Source organism: Canis lupus, chromosome 15, assembly GCF_048164855.1.
Source record: "Canis lupus baileyi chromosome 15, mCanLup2.hap1, whole genome shotgun sequence".
NCBI classification, from domain to species: domain Eukaryota; kingdom Metazoa; phylum Chordata; class Mammalia; order Carnivora; family Canidae; genus Canis; species Canis lupus.
Window position 1 is genome coordinate 49,808,019 of NC_132852.1, and position 21,619 is coordinate 49,829,637.

The 21,619-nt window shown below is 36.3% G+C and overlaps 1 protein-coding gene and 1 pseudogene across 2 annotated transcripts in view; one reads left to right on the forward strand and one right to left on the reverse strand.

Moving 5' to 3' along the window:
* Positions 1 to 21,619, forward strand: part of NUP205 (nucleoporin 205) — a 79,947-nt gene that overhangs the window by 24,113 nt on the left and 34,215 nt on the right. For both annotated transcript variants that reach the window (XM_072777340.1, XM_072777341.1), the window contains exons 11-23: positions 1,321 to 1,471; positions 2,704 to 2,909; positions 4,555 to 4,737; positions 6,864 to 6,914; positions 7,502 to 7,711; positions 10,213 to 10,312; positions 10,770 to 10,907; positions 12,429 to 12,618; positions 14,054 to 14,174; positions 15,578 to 15,659; positions 15,936 to 16,100; positions 16,411 to 16,535; positions 19,843 to 19,957. In XM_072777340.1, the coding sequence (XP_072633441.1) occupies positions 1,321 to 1,471; positions 2,704 to 2,909; positions 4,555 to 4,737; positions 6,864 to 6,914; positions 7,502 to 7,711; positions 10,213 to 10,312; positions 10,770 to 10,907; positions 12,429 to 12,618; positions 14,054 to 14,174; positions 15,578 to 15,659; positions 15,936 to 16,100; positions 16,411 to 16,535; positions 19,843 to 19,957 (1,837 nt within the window). The remainder of the gene's footprint in view (positions 1 to 1,320; positions 1,472 to 2,703; positions 2,910 to 4,554; positions 4,738 to 6,863; positions 6,915 to 7,501; positions 7,712 to 10,212; positions 10,313 to 10,769; positions 10,908 to 12,428; positions 12,619 to 14,053; positions 14,175 to 15,577; positions 15,660 to 15,935; positions 16,101 to 16,410; positions 16,536 to 19,842; positions 19,958 to 21,619) is intronic.
* On the reverse strand, positions 21,046 to 21,347 carry LOC140604431 (large ribosomal subunit protein eL36-like; annotated as a pseudogene).

Sequence of the window (21,619 nt, forward strand, 5' to 3'; positions counted from 1 at the left end):
GTTATTTTTACTACCTTTATTTTGCTGAAGTATGTTGAAATTATAAACAGCATGACATTCCACCTCTTACTAGATAAATATATCTTAAAAATAAGGATATTCTTTTTTTAAAATATTTTATTTAGTTATTCACGAGAGACACACAGAGAGAGAGAGGCAGAGACATAGGCAGAGGGAGAAGCAGGCTCCATGCAGGGAGCCCGAGGTGGGACTCCATCCTGGGACTCCAAGATCATGCCCTGGGCTGAAGGCAGATGCTAAACCGCTGAGCCACCCAGGGATCCCCAAAAATAAGGATATTCTTTTACATAATTAGAAAATCATTGTTATACCTAACAGATTTAACAGTGATTTCCAGTAATCTGTAACCTTTTCAGTTCTGAATTCCAACCAATGAGCCTCGATGTCTGAATAGCATTTTTGTTATTAGATCTAAGGAATAAGCAAAATACAAGGAAAAACTAAAGTGGATTTACAGAATGAGAGTATAGGAATTTGGTATTGGCTTAACACAAAACAGTATGTTTAGGTTAGCATCCAAAATTCTTTCAGGTTCCTAGGTTTTGTTTGTTTCTTTGCTCTTTTTAAGATTTATTTGAGGGAGAGTGTTCATGCACCAGTGGTGGAATTGCAGAGGGAGAAGGAGAAGCAGACTGCCCACTGAGCAGGGAGCCTGATGTGGGGCTTGATCCCAGGACCCTGTGATCACGATCTGAGCCAAAGGCAGACACCTAACCTATCGAGCCACCCAGGTGCCCTGGTTTCTAGGTCTTCATACTAAATTTAACTAGGATTCAGGAACCCCAAGTTCCAAGCATATCTGAGGACTGGTTAATTTTAGAGGAGTAAATTTTTTTTAACATTGCCTTACCTATTTAAAATGTGAGTAGTTCTTATGTTCTGTGACATTGAGATTTTTTTTTTAAACGTGTACTTTATATTCACAGAAGTATTCTGTAATTGCATTAAATTGTTTTTTTTTTTTTTTTTTTAAGATTTTATTTATTTATTCATAGAGACACAGAGAGAGAGAGAGAGAGGCAGAGACACAGGCAGAGGGAGAAGCAGGCTCCACGCAAAGAGCCTGACAGGACTCGATCCCGGTCTCCAGGATCACGCCCTGGGCTGCAGGCGGCGCTAAACCGCTGTGCCACCGGGGCTGCCCGCATTAAATTGTTAATGACATCTTGAAAAAACAATTTTTCATAAGTAGAATACCAGATTAGTAAATCAGAGCACTTGCTTAGTTTTAGTTCATCTGTAGTCTTTATTAGCTAGTCCATAAGCTTTACGTAAACTGTTGATTTTTCCCTATTTCAGGTTGTTTTGTCAAAGTTTGTTAGGCAAATGGGTGACCTATTGCCTCCAACGATATACATTCCGTATTTGAAAATGCTTCAGGGATTGGCTAATGGGCCCCAGTGCGCCCACTACTGTTTCAGCCTGCTTAAAGTCAATGGTAGTAGTCATGGTAAGAAAAATCTGGACGTTGTCTAAGTTTGTTGGTGACATTCTTGGGTTCACTATCCCCCTGCCTATTAAAGAATATTGGTTATTTGTACTAGGTTCTACCTGTATAAATTATTTTTATAGTAATGGGAAAGAGTACGTTGGTAGCTTTATGCATAGTGATGGTCTCACAGATTGGACAGTTTTACTGTGTGCTTTATAAAATGTTATTCAATTTAGGAAATCAGAATTGATACATAAAAACTTTGAAGAACACATCTGGTACTTAAAATATATACTCTTGCCACATGAGTTTTATTTTTTGTTTTTTTAAGATTTAAAAATTTTATTTATTTGATAGAGGGCTCGAGCGAGCATAAGCAAGGGGGTGTGGCAGAGGGAGAGGGAGAAGCAGGCTCCCTGCTGAGCAGGGAGCCCCATGTGGGGCTCGATCCCAGGACCCCGTATCATGACCGGAGCCGAACGCAGATGCCTAACCAGAGACACCAGAGACACCCAGGTGCCCTGAGTTTGATTTTTTAAATTCATTTTCATAAGTACTTGTTTTTCTAAATTTCTGTACTTACAGTTTCGCTGTCCACTCTCCCAATTTCCTCATTTAATTTTCAGGCTTGAGTCTGGTTAAATTGCAACACTGTAAAAGAGAAGAGAAAGAAATAGTTATTAAGTATCTGCTTTGCTAGGTAGATATTATTACTTTCATTTTTACATGTGAGGAGACTGAGGTTTAGAGAAGTAATTTAACCAGGGTCACAAGGAAGAGCGTGATTGGAACTGAGATTTGCCCCACTCCAAGGCCAGTGTTCTGACCACCCTGTCAAGGCCTACTTGTCTTGCCCAGGACTTGGTATATAGCAGAGTAGTGTAATTTACAAATCTAGACTGTACTTCTCTCTCTTTGGGAATTTAGGAATTATCTGATGGGGAAAGTAGCCCTATATGGTATAGCACGACACAGAGAACTCTTATGGATATAAAGTAGATAGCTGACTCCAAAGTAATTTGCCTTTGCATTTATATGGACACCACCCATTCTCAGCCCTGAGGAAAAATTAATTCAGAGTTTTAGTTCATAGATGAATTCTAGCCCTTTTTCAACACGCTACTTAATTGAGACAAAGATTACTTATCTAGGACAAAGGTAAAATTTATTGCTTTAAATTTATTTTCTCCCTCCATTTCCAAGGAAATGCTTAGGCATTTTTGAAACAAAATTCTGTGCTTTCTCTACAGTTGAAAATATTCAGGGAACAGGTGGCAGTCCTGTTTCCTGGGAACATTTCTTTCACTCCTTAATGCTTTACCATGAGCACCTCCGGAAGGATCTTCCAAGTGCAGATAGTGTCCAGTACCGGCACCTTCCTTCCCGTGGAATCACCCAGAAGGAACAGGATGGATTGATTGCTTTTTTACAGCTCACCTCCACCATCATTACTTGGGTAATTATCATCCACATCATATGAGAGTTTAATTTTGTTTTCTAGCACAGGGGCATCTTAAGAAACTCCCAAATTTTCATGAAATGCTTGAGGTTTATGAGTGATGAATTTTGCATATATGGAATTCTATTTTTAGGCTCTGTGTTTCTTTACCTTCAGAGGGTTTAGCAATGGTAGCCCAGTTTATTGCTGTCAGCTAGTGGGAATATAATAGCATATGCCTGAAGGAAAATAGGCAAAGAAGAATCAGTTGTGGATGCACATCCTTCTAGAAGGTCTCATAGCATAGTTGTGGATGTGTATGTATTGGTGTTATGTATGCATAAAGAATATATTTTAAATTATTTTTAAAGTTTATTTTTAAATTGATTTATTATTTTTATTAGAGAAGAGAGCACATGCAAGCAGGGTACAAGGTGGGGTAGAGAGGGAGAGAATCTTAAGCAGGCTCCACGGTAAGTGCAAAGCTTGAAGTGGGATTCGATGTCTTGACCCTGACATCATGATGTGAACCAAAACCGAGAGTTGGATGCTTAACTGACTGAGCCATTCAGGTACCTAAAGCTATTTTTGATTAAAGAGAAAAGTTATTTACTAAAGGAAAAAGAAAAGTTACTCACTGAATTACTCTTTTATTCTCTCTTTACACTGACCCATCTTACCTGCCACTACCAAAATTAGACTTTATAAGAAACATTGGTTTCATTACATAATATCTTTACTCAGAAACCTCTTTTAGTTCTATTATTTCCTAGAGCAAAATTGCTTAGTGAGACAATCTGTCCTGAGGACAGGAATATTGTCTTCTGACTTTTCAGTTTTTCCAGGAATGCTTAACATTAAAACATAAAGTTAGTAGTTATTTTTTGTTGAATTAAAATGGAATGGTATTGGCATGCCTGGGTGACTCAGTCAGCTAAGCTTCCAACTCTGGATCTCAGCTCGCATCTTAATCTCCGGGTCGTGAATTTAGGCCTGTCTTGGGCTCCGCTCTGGGTGTGGAGCCTACTTAAAAAAGAAAAATAAGTGGTATTTGATATCATATATATATCTTCATTTTTTTTTAAGATTTTATATATTTATTTGAGAGAGAGCAAGAATGAGAGAGAGAACATGAGCTGGGGGAGAGGCAGAGGGAGAGGGAGAAGCAGACTCCCTGCTGAACCAGGAGCCCTATATGGGGCTCTATCCCAGGATCATGACCTGAGCTGAAGTCAGATGCCTATCTGACTGAGCCACCCAGGCACTTCTATAATCTTCATTTTTTTCTCAAAAAATGAAGTTAGTTATTCATGTATCGTAGTAGAAAACATACTACATTGTTTCAGAAAGATTTGAAAGTGTTTAGGTAAGATTTATGTGACTCTGTAGACCATTTATCTCATATGGACTATTTTCCATGCTTAGAGCTATAAAAATAATTCTAAAAGACTATTTCTCCTCCATTCTTTACATTGAGCTATAATCTGATTTGATCCACTGGTAGACCTCAAAGCATAAGCCATAGGTTTGTCTTTGTTTTAGTACGTAGTAAGTCTATGAATACTCGGTGTAAGTGCTAGCAAATGACTAGATGATTGCTAGTCATTTCCCTTAGCTTTTTTAAAGATGAGAAAGTCTTGTTCTTTCTGTATTTGATTCCCAGAGTGAAAATGCTCGCCTGGCACTCTGTGAACATCCTCAGTGGACCCCGGTTGTGGTGATTCTGGGACTCCTACAATGCAGTATTCCCCCCGTTCTTAAAGCAGAGCTGCTGAAGACCCTTGCAGCTTTTGGAAAATCTCCTGAAATTGCTGCTTCCCTCTGGCAGTCCCTGGAATACACTCAGGTAGTAGATTACAAGCTCTCTTATTTGTTATAGTTTGAAAAGTGAGGCCTGGTAACATGGTAAAAGCAAGAGCATCCAGTTTGCAACTTACAGTATACCAGGACCTTCCCAGTTAGACAGTCCTGGTTTTAGTACTGAACACAGCATCAGAAACTAACAGGGTTAGGTTTTTCTCTTGCATCAGTTGACAGCTTTACTAGGTTACTAGCGATGGGCTCTCAAGACTTTGTTTTTCTGTGGGCACAGACAATAAATGGACAGAATTCCTTACTCCGTCTGTGAGGCTAGGCTGACAAGAGCTTGCAGGTGTTATTTGTACTTACTAAATGTTAGGATTACCTATTATTCTTTTCTGCTGCTTCCATGTCCTCTATCAATTTTTCTTTTTTTTTTTTTTTTTAAGATTTTATTTATTTATTCATGAAAGACACAGAGAGAGAGAGAGAGGCAGAGGGAGAAGCAGACCATGCAGGGAGCCTGATGGGGGACTGGATCCCGGGTCTCCAGGGTCACGCCCTGGGCTGAAGGCAGGCACTAAACCGCTGAGCCACCCGGGCTGCCCTCAATTTTTCTTTCTTAAGATGTAAGATTTATTGGAATCCTTTTTTTTTTTTTGGAATTCTTCTATGAAGGTATACTTACTTAATATATATAAAATAATATATTATTATCATAATTATATATTATTAACATATTAATCATTAATGTTATATAATTATTAAGAATAATATACGATATATTCTATATAATATATATTATATAATGCATATTATATGATTATATATAATACATATTAGAATAAAAAAGAAGGATGTGCTTTACAAACATATCTCTAGAAAAATGGTTCAGTGGAATATGTGTTTGTCTAAAAAACAGTAAAACATATAGGAGCCTGTGATTCTAACACCATTTTGAAGCAGTAAAATTTCTAGTTATTTTCTAACGTGTGTCCTGAAGAGGTGATGATGTTTTATAAGAGCAAAATGAAGGGAGCTGGTGTGTGCTGAGAGGCTGAGTCACTTTGGGTTTAGTATCAATACTTCATATTTTTTCATTTATGAATGTGTCACTACTTAGTGTTCTAAGTTCTTAGCGCTCCTTTATACCAATAATGAAGTATGGTTGGGCTTAGACATTTCTAGAGCAGGATTTCTTTTTTAAGGATTCTACGTGATAGTACATTTTCAGCTTGTAAGAGTGGTAAGTAATATAACATGAAGTGTCATTCATTATGCCGCATACTGCCTATGTACCTAGCAAGGTCAGGTCAGAACATCTTAACTCTGAACTTTTGCCCACATAAGAAATTTGTTCAAATCTGTTATTAACAAATTTAATTATTGGTTTTCTGGTGCAGACAGTGGGGCTGGTCTCAAACCCTGGTGAGATTTTATTCTGTAAATCCTCTTAAGATTCATTCCTAGAATATTTCAGAGGGTATTTGTTGAATATTGTTCTTATGTGCACTTAGAAACTACCAGTTTTCTGAAGCCCAGATAATTAAAGGTTTTACCTGAATCACATACAATTACTAATGAAAGTCCTATCAGAGACTTTTTTCTTTTTTTTTTTTTTTTTAAGATTTTATTTATTTATTCATGAGACACACAGAGAGACACACACACAGGCAGAGGGAGAAGCAGGCTCCCTGCAGGGAGCCTGATGTGGGACTCGATCCTGGAACTCCAGGATCACACCCTGGGCTGAAGGCAGGCACTAAACTTCTGAGCCACTCAGGCGTCCCAGAGACTTCTCAATTGTCATTTCTGATCAGGATCATAAGATACATATATGTGGTAGGTGAGAAATATGACTATTATATTGCAGAGCCAGGAATCCCTGGGTGGCACAGCGGTTTAGCGCCTGCCTTGGCCCAGGGCGCGATCCTGGAGACCCGGGATCGAATCCCACGTCGGGCTCCCGGTGCATGGAGCCTGCTTCTCCCTCTGCCTGTGTCTCTGCCTCTCTCTCTCTCTCTCTCTCTCTCTCTCTGTGTGACTATCATAAATAAATAAAAATTAAAAAAAAAGAAAAGTTTATATTGCAGAGCCACTATTTTTCATTGAGGATTGGGGAATGTTCCTAACATTTATTTCTTATTCCTAACATCTATTTCTTATTTTAAGATACTGCAAACCGTAAGGGTTCCAAGCCAGAGGCAAGCTATTGGTATCGAGGTAAAGTTTTCCTTTTAGTTTAAATGTTCTATTTGTACATTCACATGATGAAAATTAACAAAAGTTGTTCTTACTCTGTTGGTTTCTTATAATTTTCAAATTTAGTATATTTCATTTGAAGTGTAGTCAGGGCAGTGTTGAAATGGAGATGAAACTTTTCATGAGAGGGACCAAAAGCTTTAGGTTTCAGTTTTGGGAAAAGATGTTACAAAGCAGCCATCCGAGCTGAAAGTTTGCTTTGAATCTAGTTTAATTCAGTTACTTGGGTCAACCAAAGTGAGATTTTACTTGTTTTAGTTTCTTTTTTTCTCACTCTATGCTCTCCTTTTCTTTTTCATGAAGAAGCATAAGATTTCTATTTTTAATTCACAGATGGGAATAATATGTGGGAATTTGAAATTCTTCCATCTGATCTAGATTTATATACTACTTTTGTGTCTTTTCCTTTAAATGAACAATGGTAATATTTGTTACATTTCTTTTTGGTGTCATGATGATAAGCTCAACATTAATGAGTCAATGTCTGCAAAATGTACTTTATAGCTGATTGTTTTATATTGCTAAATGTCTTTATTTTTCTTTGAAAGGTTGAACTAAATGAAATAGAATCCCGGTGTGAAGAATACCCATTGACTCGAGCTTTTTGCCAGCTTATTAGTACCTTGGTGGAGAGTTCATTTCCTTCTAATTTGGGTGCTGGCCTGCGGCCCCCTGGCTTTGACCCTTATTTGCAGTTCCTCAGAGATTCTGTGTTTCTCCGATTCCGCACGAGAGCTTACCGGAGAGCAGCTGAAAAGGTAATGTTCAGAGAAACCTTTTTTATCCTTATTCATTTATTGATGCTTTTTCTTTTATTAAAGTTATAAGATGCTATAAATTCATTTTAGCCTTTGACAATCAATACAATTCATAGTCTTAATGCTGAGATGCCCATGATCTGATTAGTTTATATGCTTTAAAATCAATCTGTGCATTAAAACTAAAGCACTGGCTTTTTTAGTGATCAGTAATTTAATTGATATGAATTTATAGTCATTCATATCTTTAGTTGAACAAATTTGGACCAAAATTGAACCAAAAATATCACACCTTTGTCAGGTGGAAACACATTGTCCTTTTTGGGGATGATTTTGTTTAGGGATTGAAGTAAGTTTAGACTTGCACACCAACTTCTATTGATCTAGTAGCACTTTTGAGTTGTAGAGTCTTAGCTTAGTGGGAAGACATATTATGGTCCATCAGGTATGTTTGCCACGGATGGAATTGGAAGGAGCACTGACATTTATATACGTATTTGCTCTGGTTACAACACACAACTGAACACAACTTATCGCATATATCATCTTATGTAATTCCAATCTTACCGTGAGGCAGGTACTATTAATATTCCCATTTTACAGACGGAGGCTTAGCAAGGTTAAGGAACTTGCCTAAGGTCTAGGACCAGGATTTGAACCTAGGACTCTGATTCCAGATTCAAGCTCATAACCTCTAAGCTATGTAAGAGACCCTTCCAGGTTCTGACATAATTCACTTAGTCTATAATACTGTTTATTGCCTCCCAGATCCGCTTGGATGTGTCTTGTAGGGACATTTCTGCTTTATTTTTATAGTTTGCTATTTTTGAACCTATTGGTTTTATTCGTTGTTGTATTAGTGATTATAAAAATAATTTTTATGCTAATTTGGGACAGTTAGGAAAATATAGAAAAATATAAGAAGAAATGATATTATCCATAATCCCCTAGGAGGGATAATTTAGTCTTTTTCCTATATATATATACTTTGAGATAATTAGTTAAATTAGTTTGCATCTGTTTTTTGACTACTAAATTTGTTATCATGAGCACTTTTTTATGCCATCAAAGATCCTTTGAAAACAGTCTCTTTAATCTTTAATGTGTGATCTTTACTTGTTTTTAGCATGGTGTATGTACTCATTTCCCTTTCATTGGACACAGTTTATTTCTAATATTTCATCCCAAGTAACTGAAATTCATTTTTGGTCACTTGTCTTATGATTTTTGCTTCTCACAGAGTAAAAATAAACACTGGGTGTACATTTAAGTCCTAAAATTACCTCATTAACATCTGTCTCCTTGATGAAAAGAATTAATGGCGACCATATGACTTGTTAAAAGTCCTTGTGAATGCCGAATAATGGATGCTGAGAATTGTGATCTCTTCAACAAATGCTCTGATATGTTTTTGCACTTCTCTTAGGTAGCTTATTTGCCTTTTTGTTAAAAGGTCATTATGATCTAAGTGTTTAGAGCTTCAGTTAGCCACATTCTTTCCAGATTATTGTTTTTTGTTCATGCATCTGGATACTTGCAGTGCTGCTATTTCCCTTGCTACCATTGATTGGAGTTCCACCCTAACATATATACCCTCTGACTTTTTTCCCTCAATTTCATGAAGTTTTTGCACTTGAAAGTCTTCCTCAGGTTTAACTTCTGTCGTTATATTTTAGAGTACTAAAACAGTGCTTTAGATCGAGATAAATAACATAGACTATTAGAGCCAGTGTATATATTTGTCAGTCCTAAAATTCATTATTATGTGGTGATAAGCCTTTTTTATTTAAATCAATGATCTTGAAATTTTTGGGAAGTACAGATAGTAGATAATTTTAAAATAATTTAAAAAAATCACCATATAGTCCCAATTCCCAAACTAGTCTTGATAAAATTACGTGCAGTGGAAATGATTTTAAAATTTAAAAAGAAAAAACAAAAAATCCTTATCTAAGTTATCAAACTCAGCCTTAATAAATTCTATTTAATGGATTTATTTTAAAACAAAGTCTTAATTTTCCTATCTATACTGTTATATATATTTTTCTTTTTAAAAATTTTTTTTTAAAATATATTTTTCCTTTGGCATAAGTAGTTTTCCTTGTTGCATAGCTTTTAAAAATATTTTTTATCAGAAGGGTATTAATGGGGCCATTAGGGGCAAGCCTACTAGTGATGGAGTCTTAACTTCTTTGGCTCGAGGTGTAAGATAGAATATTGGTCTGGGAATAGAAGTCCAGGGCTTGCCTTCCAGCACCTTTGCTACCAAGCTTTATAGTTTTAGGGAAGTTATTCATGCTCTGAGCTTCACTTGCTTTCTCTTTGAAATAAGTGTGATTAGATGGTTTCTTAGACCCTTTATAGCTGAGATCTTTAGAGAAAATATGAAATATTTGACACTTTTGACATGTTCTGGAGTAAAGTGGGAGGAATGAAAAGCCTAGCATGGCTATCACATTGGACTGTTTTATTGTTACTGTAACATTTGTGTCTTTCCATAGTGGGAAGTTGCTGAGGTTGTTTTGGAGGTGTTTTATAAATTGCTCAGAGATTATGAGCCTCAACTTGAAGATTTTGTAGACCAGTTTGTGGAATTACAAGGTAATTCTGAAAAAAAAAAAAAAAACAAAAAAAAAACAAGGTAATTCTGTCACTTTCAAATAAGCTGTCAGCTATTTATAAAGCTACTTATAATTTAGATATATATATATATATGATACAAATTATTTCTAAGTTTATAAATTAGAGTGTAATCTTTTTAATTACATTATTTATTTTAATTGTTCTGAACAAGAGAAAATAAAGTAAAATTTTGTGGAGTGAAAGACAACACTGCCTTACAGATTATTTGACAAGTTAACATGTTATAGATAACTAACTGCTGTGAGCAAAACAGCCCATTTGGGAATTACCACTGTATACAATTTGTATCCTTGTCTCTAAATTGAAACTTGCCCATTCAGATGCCATTTAATTTTCAAGTCTCATACATTTCATATAAACCAAGGGTGTGACAAAAGTACTAACTGTCTTTTGGACTATGTTGTGTTCTATTTAGGAGAAGAAATCATAGCCTACAAGCCACCAGGATTTAGTCTCATGTATCATCTTCTGAATGAGTCACCAATGTTGGAGCTTGCTCTTAGTTTATTGGAAGAAGGCGTTAAGCAGCTGGATACCTATGCCCCTTTCCCTGGTATGTGCCCGAATGTCTTACTGTCTTGAAAACAGTTCTCATATTTTCATTTTTTATAACTGGAAGGTTAAAATAGATGATTTCTGAAGTCCTTTTCCATGTGAGGTTCTCCATATTTACGTAAAGTTTTCATTGAGTCAAGCAGTGAAAGTATATTAAAAGTGAAAGAGGGATCCCTGGGTGGCTCAGTGGTTTAGCACCTGCCTTCGGCCCAGGGCGTGATCCTGGAGTCCTGGGATCGAGTCCCACATTGGGCTCCCTGTGTGGAGCTTGCTTCTCCCGCTGCCTGTGTCACTGCCTCTCTCTCTTTATCTCTCTCTGTGTCTCTCATGAATAAATAAATAAAATCTTTAAAAAAAAAAAAAGTGAAAGAGTAAAGTACAGTGTCTCTCACTATAACTGTGTCTCATTGCATGGTTTTTTTAATGGGTAATTATAGTTATTTTTCTTTCATTTTAATGTCTTTAACCTGCCTATATTTAAATCTAATGTATTTTTTGTTTTCTTGTCTCTATAGTCTTCGTAGAGGCACTTAACTATATATTGCCTGCTACATAGTGTTCAATAGATATTATTTAATATCATTACTACTGTGGGCAGCCCCAGTGGCTTAGCGGTTTAGCACTGCCCTCAGCTCGGCGTGATCCTGGAGACCCGGGATTGAGTCCCACGTCGGGCTCCCTACATGGAGCCTGCTTCTCCCTCTGCCTCTCTCTCTCTCTCTCTCTCTCTCTCTCTCTGTCTCTAATAAATAAATAAAATCTTTAAGAAAAAATATCATTACTACTGCTAATTATGATTTATTGAGAGCTTACTATACATTTGGTGCTTTTAAAAGCACTTTTAACACATTTAATCTGTATAAAAGCCTTATATTATTAGATATCATTTCCAGTTTATAAATAAGGAAATTGATGTAACAAAGAGATTTCATATCTTTTGGTGGTAACTTTTGGCTCTGTGATTTGAACGTAGACAATTTGGCTCCAGAGTTCATGTATTTTAAATTTGAATGGTGGGATTATAGATAATCTTTGTTCAAATTCTCAATTTCTTTATTTGCAAATTTTCTGCAGTGAGTATATATTACTCTAAATCAGTTTCTCAGTCTTGGAGCCAGTGACATTTCAGGCCATGTAATTCTTTGCTGTGGAGACCGTTCTGTGCATTGTAGGCCCCCACCCACTAGATGCCTATAGTGCTTTCCCAGTTGTGACAACCAAAAGTATCTCTAGGCCTTGCCAAGTGTCCTCCAGGACCTAAATTACCCTCAATCTGAAAACCATTGCTCTAAATAATGAAGGAAGAGATAAGGGAAAATGAGAAGCCATTGCATACAAGTAATCTTAAATTACAGAAATTATGGTGAATTGACATTGATGAGTAGTTTTATGAAGTTGCTGCTGTAAGTGGACATTTGAGGGCTTTTTGAGTCCACAACTTGTCCTTTGGCTTGTTTTCCTAAGAACTGTGCATTTTTAAGATTCATGTAGAACTTTCTAACTTTATGTTTTTTTGTAGGGAAGAAACACTTGGAGAAAGCAGTGCAGCATTGCCTTGCACTTCTCAATCTGACTCTGCAAAAGGAAAATCTCTTTATGGACCTTCTAAGAGAGAGTCAGCTGGCTCTAATAGTTTCTCCTCTAGAACAGTTGTTACAGGGAATCAATCCCAGAACCAAGAAGGCTGATAATGTGGTGAATATTGCCAGGTAAGTTATATTTGTAGATAGAAAAATGACGAAATAAATCATGCGGGCTTGCTTTCCACCTTTGATTTCTAAATCTGGTCAGATCCTCATTCATTACTTTGGGGGTTGGGAGGCTCATTTTGTTCTTGCCTTCTTTAGTCCTTCTGATTTTAATTACTCTGACCTTTACAATTTTTTTTCTCTTTCTAATGAATTTGTATCTTAAGCATTTCTTAGTATAAAACGACATTGTCTTAGTATTGTTTGTCTCCTGAAGGGAGACAATATTATACTGTTAGTGGGAATACAAACTGGTGCAGCCACTCTGGAAAACAGTATGGAAGTTCCTTATAAAAGTTAAAGGTAGAATTACCCTATGACCCAGCAATTGCCCTAGTAGGTATTTATCTAAAGGATACAAACATAGTGATTCAGAAGGGCCCCTTGCACCCCAATGTTTATGGCAGCGATGTCCACAATAGCCAAAATATGGAAGGAACCCAGATGTCCATCTACAGCTGAATGGATAAAGAAGGGATTTGGGACAAGGACACACACAAACACACACACAGAGAGAGAGAGAGAGAGAGGAATATTACTTGGCCATCAAAAAGGATGAAATCTTGCCATTTGCAGTGATGTGGCTGGACCTAGAGAGTATTATCCTAAGCAAAAGAAGTCAGAGAAAGACAAATACCTTATGATTTCACTCGTGGAATTTAAGAAACAAGATAGATAAACTTAGGTGAAGGGAAGGAAAAATAAAATAAAATGAAAATTGAGAGGGAAGAAAACCAAAAGTGATTCCAAAGTCTAGGAAATAAACTGAGGATTGCTGAAGGGGAGGTGGGTGGGGAGATGGGGTAACTGGGTGATGGGCATTTAAGGAGGGTACATGATGTATTGGGCACTGGGTATTATATACAACAGATGAATCACTGAATTTTATCTCTGAAACTAATAAAATGTATAAATATATATATATTAAGGAAACTAGAAGTTTGTTGGTTAGGGCTAAGGAGCAAACTTTTCATTGTATATATCCTAGCTTCCTGTAACTTGCTTAGCAGTGTTTGGTGTTTTGTAACTTGTAGAGGTGTCACCCTGATTGATTACTTCAGCTTCACATGGCATTCTCTGTGTGTGTGTGTGTGTGTGTGTGTGTGTGTCCATCCCAAATCCCTCCTTTGAATAAGGATAGCAGTCATTGGACTAGGGCTGTCTGTAATGACTTCATCTTAACTTGATTGCCTGTGTCTACAAAGACCCTATTTCCAAACAAGGTTACTGTGGGTTCAGATATAAACGATCAAATTTTGGAGGAATGCAATTCTTAACCAATAACAGACTGTATCTAGTTAGGATGGAAGCCTTTGTCATTTACCCAAGATGTTGAGAAGAGTAAAAAGCCAAAAGTTTCATCACATCGCTCCTCAAATGTTTTCTTGTTTTAAAGATACCTGTATCATGGCAACACTAATTCAGAATTGGCTTTTGAAAGTGCCAAGATCCTCTGCTGTATCTCTTGCAACTCTAATATTCAGATAAAATTGGTTGGAGATTTCACACATGACCAGGTAACTGATTTTGTTGTTGTTATTTCATTTGGTACGTTCTGAGCACATATGAAAGTCACAGTGTCTGTGGAGGAATCTTATTTTTGTTTATGAAAAAGTTGTATGAGAGTAAGTGTATTTATATATGATGGTGAAAACCTATCTGTGTACTGGGCTGTGATTTGTGTTTGAAAAGAATACCATCCACAGTGATACCATAGGCACTGTAGCGTGTGCCTGGCAAGCAGAGTGAGACTCTTGCTCTTCTGAGTACAATAAGGTGATGAGGCTTGTCAGTGCAGCTTCTGCTTGTGTCCTACATCCTTTGTCTCACTCTGTCAGTCACTCAGACTCTGGTCTTAATTTTTTTTTTAACTTTAAATATTTATTCATGAGAGACAGAGAGAGAAGCAGAGACATAGGCAGAGGGAGAAGCAGGCTCCTCACAGGGAGCCTGATGCGGGACTTGATCCTGGGACTCCAGGACCATGTCCTGAGCTGAAGGCAGGCGCTCAACTGCTGAGTCACCCAGGTATCTCGAGCCTGTGCAATTCTGAATGTGTCTCATTGTTGAGTTGGCTTTCTGGTGACTTCCATTTGTGTCAATATGTTTGATATTGCCCTATAGACAGTTTTCAGATGTTCTGTTAATCCAATTTATACTCTCTTTCTATTTTGAACAGCTCTATTCTATGCTGAAGAGCTACTTTTGGGGAATCTGCTACTTTTTCCCCTCTTTCATTCATGTTAGAAATCACTGCTTTAGCTAGTTGGATTTTGTTGTGTACTCCTTTACATCAGAATCTTCCTTTGTTGGGCTGGCAATATATCGCCCACAGATTGACTTAAAGTTCCATTAATCAGTTGTAACAACAACAACAAAAAAATCCACAAAAAACCACATGATAGGGGATGTGGAAAGTGAGAGTTCTCAGATCACTCATAAACATTTGAGTATGAATTATTATTACCAATTTTAACATCCTGCTAGATTCCTCGAGGAGATTGAAGTAGTGTCTAATCTCTCAGCCCAGAAACATAAAACTGGTGATAAGCAATATATTTCTAAAGAGAAAAGATAAGAATTTTATTTTATATTTTAGTTAAGATCCCATAGCATTGGGTTTATGATGAAGAGGTCATGAGATGGCAATTTAATGTTATTTTTTTTAAACTGATTTGATTCTTTGAGAAAGAAAATTTGGAGAAGCAAGTTTTGAAATCAATAAACTTTAAAATTTTTTGCGTCTTCAGTTATTTCTAAAGAGAGCGTATGGCATTTTAAGGAACTGAGTTTCCTATTAAAAGCAAAACTAAAACCTAAATACTTTAGAGATTTGCCTTTTTTCTTTATAGACAAGTGTATAGTTTCTCTAATATTTAAGAAGTTTATAATTTGTCTTTTAAAAAATCTGTGAACCCAGAGTGTAAGTCAGAAGCTGATGGCTGGATTTGTGGAGTGTTTGGATAGTGAAGATACAGAAGAATTTGTACGCCTAGAAGAGGGTAGGTCTTCCACTAACATGTTTATTTTTTACTTTATATAAATAATATAACAAGAACTTTAATTGTTGGTGATGAAACAGAAGTTTGAGAATTTGCTAGCACAAACATGTAAGGCTTTGTGGAATCCTCTTAAACAAATCTGAACTTACTGTAATGGCTGGTGAAGTGAACTTAAAGAGAACGTGATGGTTTGGAATATAAGCTTTATATATTTAAACTTGACTTATCTTGACTTTTTTAGTTTTGTAATTTTGTTTTGTGGATTTCCACATTAAGGATCAGAGCTTGAGAAGAAGTTAGCTGGAATCCGTCATGAAACAAGAATCCACATCCTGAATCTTCTCATCACCTCTCTGGAACGCAACCCACCCAATCTTGCTCTCTACCTGCTGGGATTTGAACTGAAGAAACCTGTCAGTACCACAAACCTACAAGATCCAGGTACAGCCATTGTACACATAGATGTTGTTTTTCTTTCGTATTTATGTAGCTAAATGGTCATTCATTGAATTCTGGGCTCATGGGATAATTCATTGAAAGTGAGAGGTCACATGGTAGGTAACTCTTTAGAACTTGGATCCAGTCCACAAATTAAGCCTTGGAAAATTGGCACTTACTAATTTTTCATGTCAGTATTTACAAGTGTGTTTACAGTGGAGCATATGTTTTTGGAATTTAACTTTTCTCAAGGTATCTTAGGGTTTTTAATGCAGAAATTTTAAAAGTTAAATTTCTTTTTGGTTTCACATAGGAGTGTTAGGTTGCCCTCGGACGTGCCTTCATGCCATTTTAAACATCTTGGAGAAAGGAACCGAAGGGAGAACAGGCCCGGTGGCAGTGAGAGAGTCTCCTCAACTCGCTGAACTATGTTACCAGGTATACAGAAGGCTGTACTTAATAGCACTTAGTAGAAGAAATTTAACTAGGTGCTTGAACACATCACAGATACGGAAGTGTAACAGACTTGAGTTGAAATGAGTTCATTTGATAGTTTGGCTTGTTTTTCATTTATAGATAAAATCCATGGAGCACAAGCCCCAAGATCCTATAAATCTGTAGAGCTATATGTTGCTCCCTTGAAAAATGAGATTAGATTTCTGAGATGGATTTTGACTTGGTAGTGTAGAAAGTTTCCAGTGGTTCTATTTCAGTTTGTTTCTTTTTGGTGAAGACAGTAGAAGACCTCTGATTTTCATCTCCTCCCCTTAACCAGCTTGAGCTTAATCAGCTTGAGCATGCCATGAAATTTCCCTGAGTTTTTATTTTTTTTATTTTTTTTATTTTTTTTATTTTTTTTTTATTTTTATTTTTATTTATTTATTTATTTATTTTTTTATTCATGATAGGCACACAGTGAGAGAGAGAGAGGCAGAGACACAGGCAGAGGGAGAAGCAGGCTCCATGCACTGGGAGCCCGATGTGGGATTCGATCCCGGATCTCCAGGATCGCGCCCTGGGCCAAAGGCAGGCGCCAAACCGCTGCGCCACCCAGGGATCCCTCCCTGAGTTTTTAAATTAAATAGCAGTGGGCTTTTGTGAGACTTAACTGAATGTCAGACTGTGGATGAAAGCACTTTTTAAGAACCATGTGAATCCTGCGGTCCTGGAGCTACATGTCAGGTGGCGGAAAGTCACATTAGCGTGAAGTTTAAACTGTAGTGAGAACTTTTGTTTTGCCTGTGTTCACTTGTGATTCTTTTTTGTCTTACTCATTTGTAAGTGTAAATGTCCAAAAATCTAGCCTTTTATAGGATGTGACTAATTTCTCAATTTCAGTAGTACCTGTGATTTATATTTTCATAATAAAAAAGGCATCATTGACTTCTAGTGCCCTGGAGATTTTTCTTTATTATTCTCCTATTTTTCTTTTTTTAATTCTTTACTATTTCCTTCTGGCCCCTGGCTGTCCAAACAGCCCTTCATTGTAAATACTCTAAGGAAAGCCTGTAAGCTAAGTCTTCCTTAGAATGAAAATGAACTCTTCCTTAATGAGGGAACAAACCTGATGTACATTTCAGCAGCGTTCTAGAATTCAACATACTTAGTAGAAGTAGTTGATAATCTTAATCACGGAGGCTAAAGGAGTTAGGTGAAGTAAGCAAATGGAGCCAGATTTAAGAGAAAAGGGTGGGGAGAGGGCAGAGGAGGAGGATTTGACAGACCCGAAATCACATGCACTTCTCCTCAGCTCTGCTAATTGTTAATCGCGTCAGAATGCAGACTCTGGTTTACCAGATTCTCCGATTTGTGATACACTATACTGGCCAAAGAAAACATGTCTGTCCCAGCAGACTACCAGCAATATTACATATGCTCTGTGACTTTTCTCGATTCAAAATGGGGTCAAAAAAAAAAAAAATGGGGTCCAGCCTAATCAGCTGCCCTCCTGGGAGCATGTTAGTGCGGAATCTCAGGCTCTGCTCCAGAATCTGCATTTAGTCAGCAGCACTGCTCCATTTTTAATGAAAGGTACTTCATTCACCTGTAGGTTTATACTTTACTCTGCTTCAGAAAAAAGTCTTTAGACCCTTATTGACCCTTCATCTTCCAGCAGTATAAGGCCTTCTGGTCAGGAAGCTGACACTGAGCCTGTACCTTTGCTCTCACCTCTCTGACATGGATTAACAGTTGATTGTTATTATTGGTTTTAAAAATTCATAGTGAATACTGAATTGGCGAATATTGAACCATTGCTCCTAGGGAAGACATAGTGTTAGGACCTTTTAAGCCTCCCAGTATTTTTCTCAACTGATAATTAAATAACCTTCTATGTGTTTCTGTTAAAAGACACTTTATTTAATATATACTGTTAATTCATTAGCATTGAACTCATGGCCAGTAGCACTATATACTATATATTATACTATAGCTTGTCTCCCTGAGTGAAGCTTACCAAACACCTGTATTTTCTCTGTAAGGCATGTCCTTGCACTTAGGTGCACTTACTTCAGCATTATACTTGGCCGTTTTAAATAGCAAAATCACTAACAAAATGCACGAAGTATGAAAAACGGATCACATACGAAATATGGAAAGGATAGCTGTTACAACATTAGAGCTGAAACCAGGACAAAGAGCCTTGCCTTCTTCAGCCTCAGCTGAGAGCATGCAAGGTGGGCAACTCAAAATGTTTTGCTGCTCCTTACCTTTCCATGAGCAACTACAAGAGCATGCTTGTATTAATTGTGAAATTACAAATAAGTTTAGCATGTAGATGAATTTACAAATTCAGAATCTATAGATGATGATAGACTATTGGGTCAAAGACTATGAATAGTTTTATGACTTGAGATTTTAATTTGTAAGTAAGCATGAGTTATGATAGGTATTAAATAGAGCTAATAACAGATGAATTTAAAATGCCTGTTACAAAGCATCTAATAAATATTTATAGAATATTCACAAGTAAAATTTTTCGCTACCACTTTGCCAAATACTAGGATTTGCTTTCTACAGTTAAAAATTTTGCTGTTTAAAATAAGGGACCTTCCTTATTGTTGCCTTAATTTTTTTTTTTATTACTGAAAAAGATGGACATTTTTCTTGGATGATCTATATTTTTTTCCTCATGTAAAATGTTTTTTGCCAGTTTATCTGTTTGAATCTTTATGATACTCGTACCTAATGGAGAGCTTTATGTATATTATAGGTATTCACTTTTTCTTATATTTGTTATAAAAGCTTTTATCTTCAATTCTGTTATTTTCTGTTATATTTTTATTTAATTTAGAATTTATATTTGTTTAGTTGAATCTTTGGATCGTCTTTGTATTTTTTTTTTTTTTTTATTACTTCAGTCCTTGTAAGTTACCATCTTCCTGAGGTTCAGATAAATTAAGTACAGGTTTTAGAAGTTACTTCTGAGTAATTTGCTATTACTGATAGTCAAAATAGTAAAACTTATTAACTGCATATATTAATAAGTATACTTAGGCTGACTTAAAGGTTAGTTCTATAATAATGTCATTAGCACTCTCAATTAAATTCCATTGCATTTTCTTGTGTTGGGGTGCCAACAACAGCTTGTAATTGAGCATCTGTGTAATATGTGTGTTTATCCATTTTGCTTGAGTTATTGATAGGTCTTAGTTTCCATTTAGTAAACCTAAGTTTACCTTTTATCTTAAAATTTATAACACAGAAAATGATTTGAGGATTTTCTTATTTCATTTTAACTCTTTAGGTGATATATCAGTTGTGTGCATGCGCAGATACATCTGGTCCTACTATGAGGTACTTGAGAACCAGCCAGGATTTCTTATTTTCTCAGTTACAACATTTACCTTTTTCTAACAAAGGTAGGATGTCATTTTCTCTTACTATTAAAAATAATTTGTGAAGTTCATGTTGAGTGATTTTATTTGTACAGCATTCAGGGATTGCAGTTATAGTATTTGTAGAATTCTGCAAATTCATTTTGTTACTTTGCTTTGTTATTTTGAGTTGCTTATGTAATTTGTTCTTGAGAAGCCTAATGTTCTAGCCGCTGACATAAAATTATTTAAAAATGGCTTATCAAGGATGGAATTTGATCCTTGTACTACCAAATAAAATTTTCAAACTGTGTTGAAGAGATAAGAAAATATTTATGTAAGAAAATTACAGATATTTAGATTTTTGAGTGAAGGTGTTTAAAATCTCTTGTTTTACTTTTATTTCTTGTATATGTAATGAAACCTATTCAGATCTTGAAATAAAAAATGGAAAACTAAGTGCAGTGGAAATTATAGCTGAGTTTGCTGACCTGATCAATACAATCCCAGGCTACCTGTGTTTTACAGGATTCTGCTTTATATAAGTTTCTTTTTGATCAATTTGGACAATTTTTTTAATTCATACTATATCTGGACAGCTGTAGTCTATGAAGTTTTTTTATTGGAGTTTATGTAGTATCATCTTTTACGTTTTGGGAAATATAAGAACACAGATTTCATAATACGTTTTTATTACTAGTAATTATCAGCTTCTAAACTACTTTTTAGAGTGGTGGTGTGAGAGATCCTTGGGAATTATTTAATGGCAAAAAATTTTTCACTTCATTTTCATAATAAGCATGTCTTACTTTTGGCCTAAGATTCTGTTGATCAAACAAGGTTTTTAAGAAACCCTCCTTTATACCTAATTGGAAAGAAAAGTTAACGTCTCGTCCATTACTGTATCTGTCTTTTAAAAGTCACTCTCGTTTTGCCTTTTAGCAGTGGTGGTGGTGGGGGTAGTATTTGGTGTATTTTATGTTTTATGCTATTAGAATTTGGACTTCAGATGAGGCATGCTGAAAATATTGGATTCAAAAACATAAGTGATTCCCAATCCTAATTATAGGTTTCATTTTTGGCTTTGGTTTTGTTTCTGGAAAGGTTTTAGTCTGCACAGAGTGGGGAGGGGCTCAGTCCTTCTCTGCAGCCACCTTCCTCATGGCTGCCAGGACTTTGCTAAATTCCTCTTATCTTCTTGGTGCTGATGTGTTTCCCCACCCTTTTCTTGATGAACTTGAGAGTGCCTTGCCCTTGGAGACTCTGAGCACAGCACACTGTTTACATGGTGTGAAGCCATACCTCTTGGATCTTATCCCACATGAATCTGGTGTGCTTCGTGAGGAGCCCGTGGTGGCTCTGCTTCAGCTTTCTCAAGTTCTTGGTCACTGTGGCCCTTGTTGAGATCCACAGCTGTAGGGTAGCCGAGGGCCATGGCTGTAGCTCTTCAGTGGCTTCTGGGGTATAAAGACTAACCCTAGTTATATGTTAAGTCAAGTGTCCTTGGTTATCTTAAGAGATATCTTAAAATATAAAATTATGCATTGTATATTTGTTTCAGGAAATAAAAGTTAAACTGTATGTTAGGTTCTTTTTTTTTTTTTTTTACAAGTTACATATTTGAGAATTTATTAAGTATGAAATTCTATGTTAATATCAAAATAGGACAGATTTAGAATTCTGTAGATATGTATGAAATTATCCTGG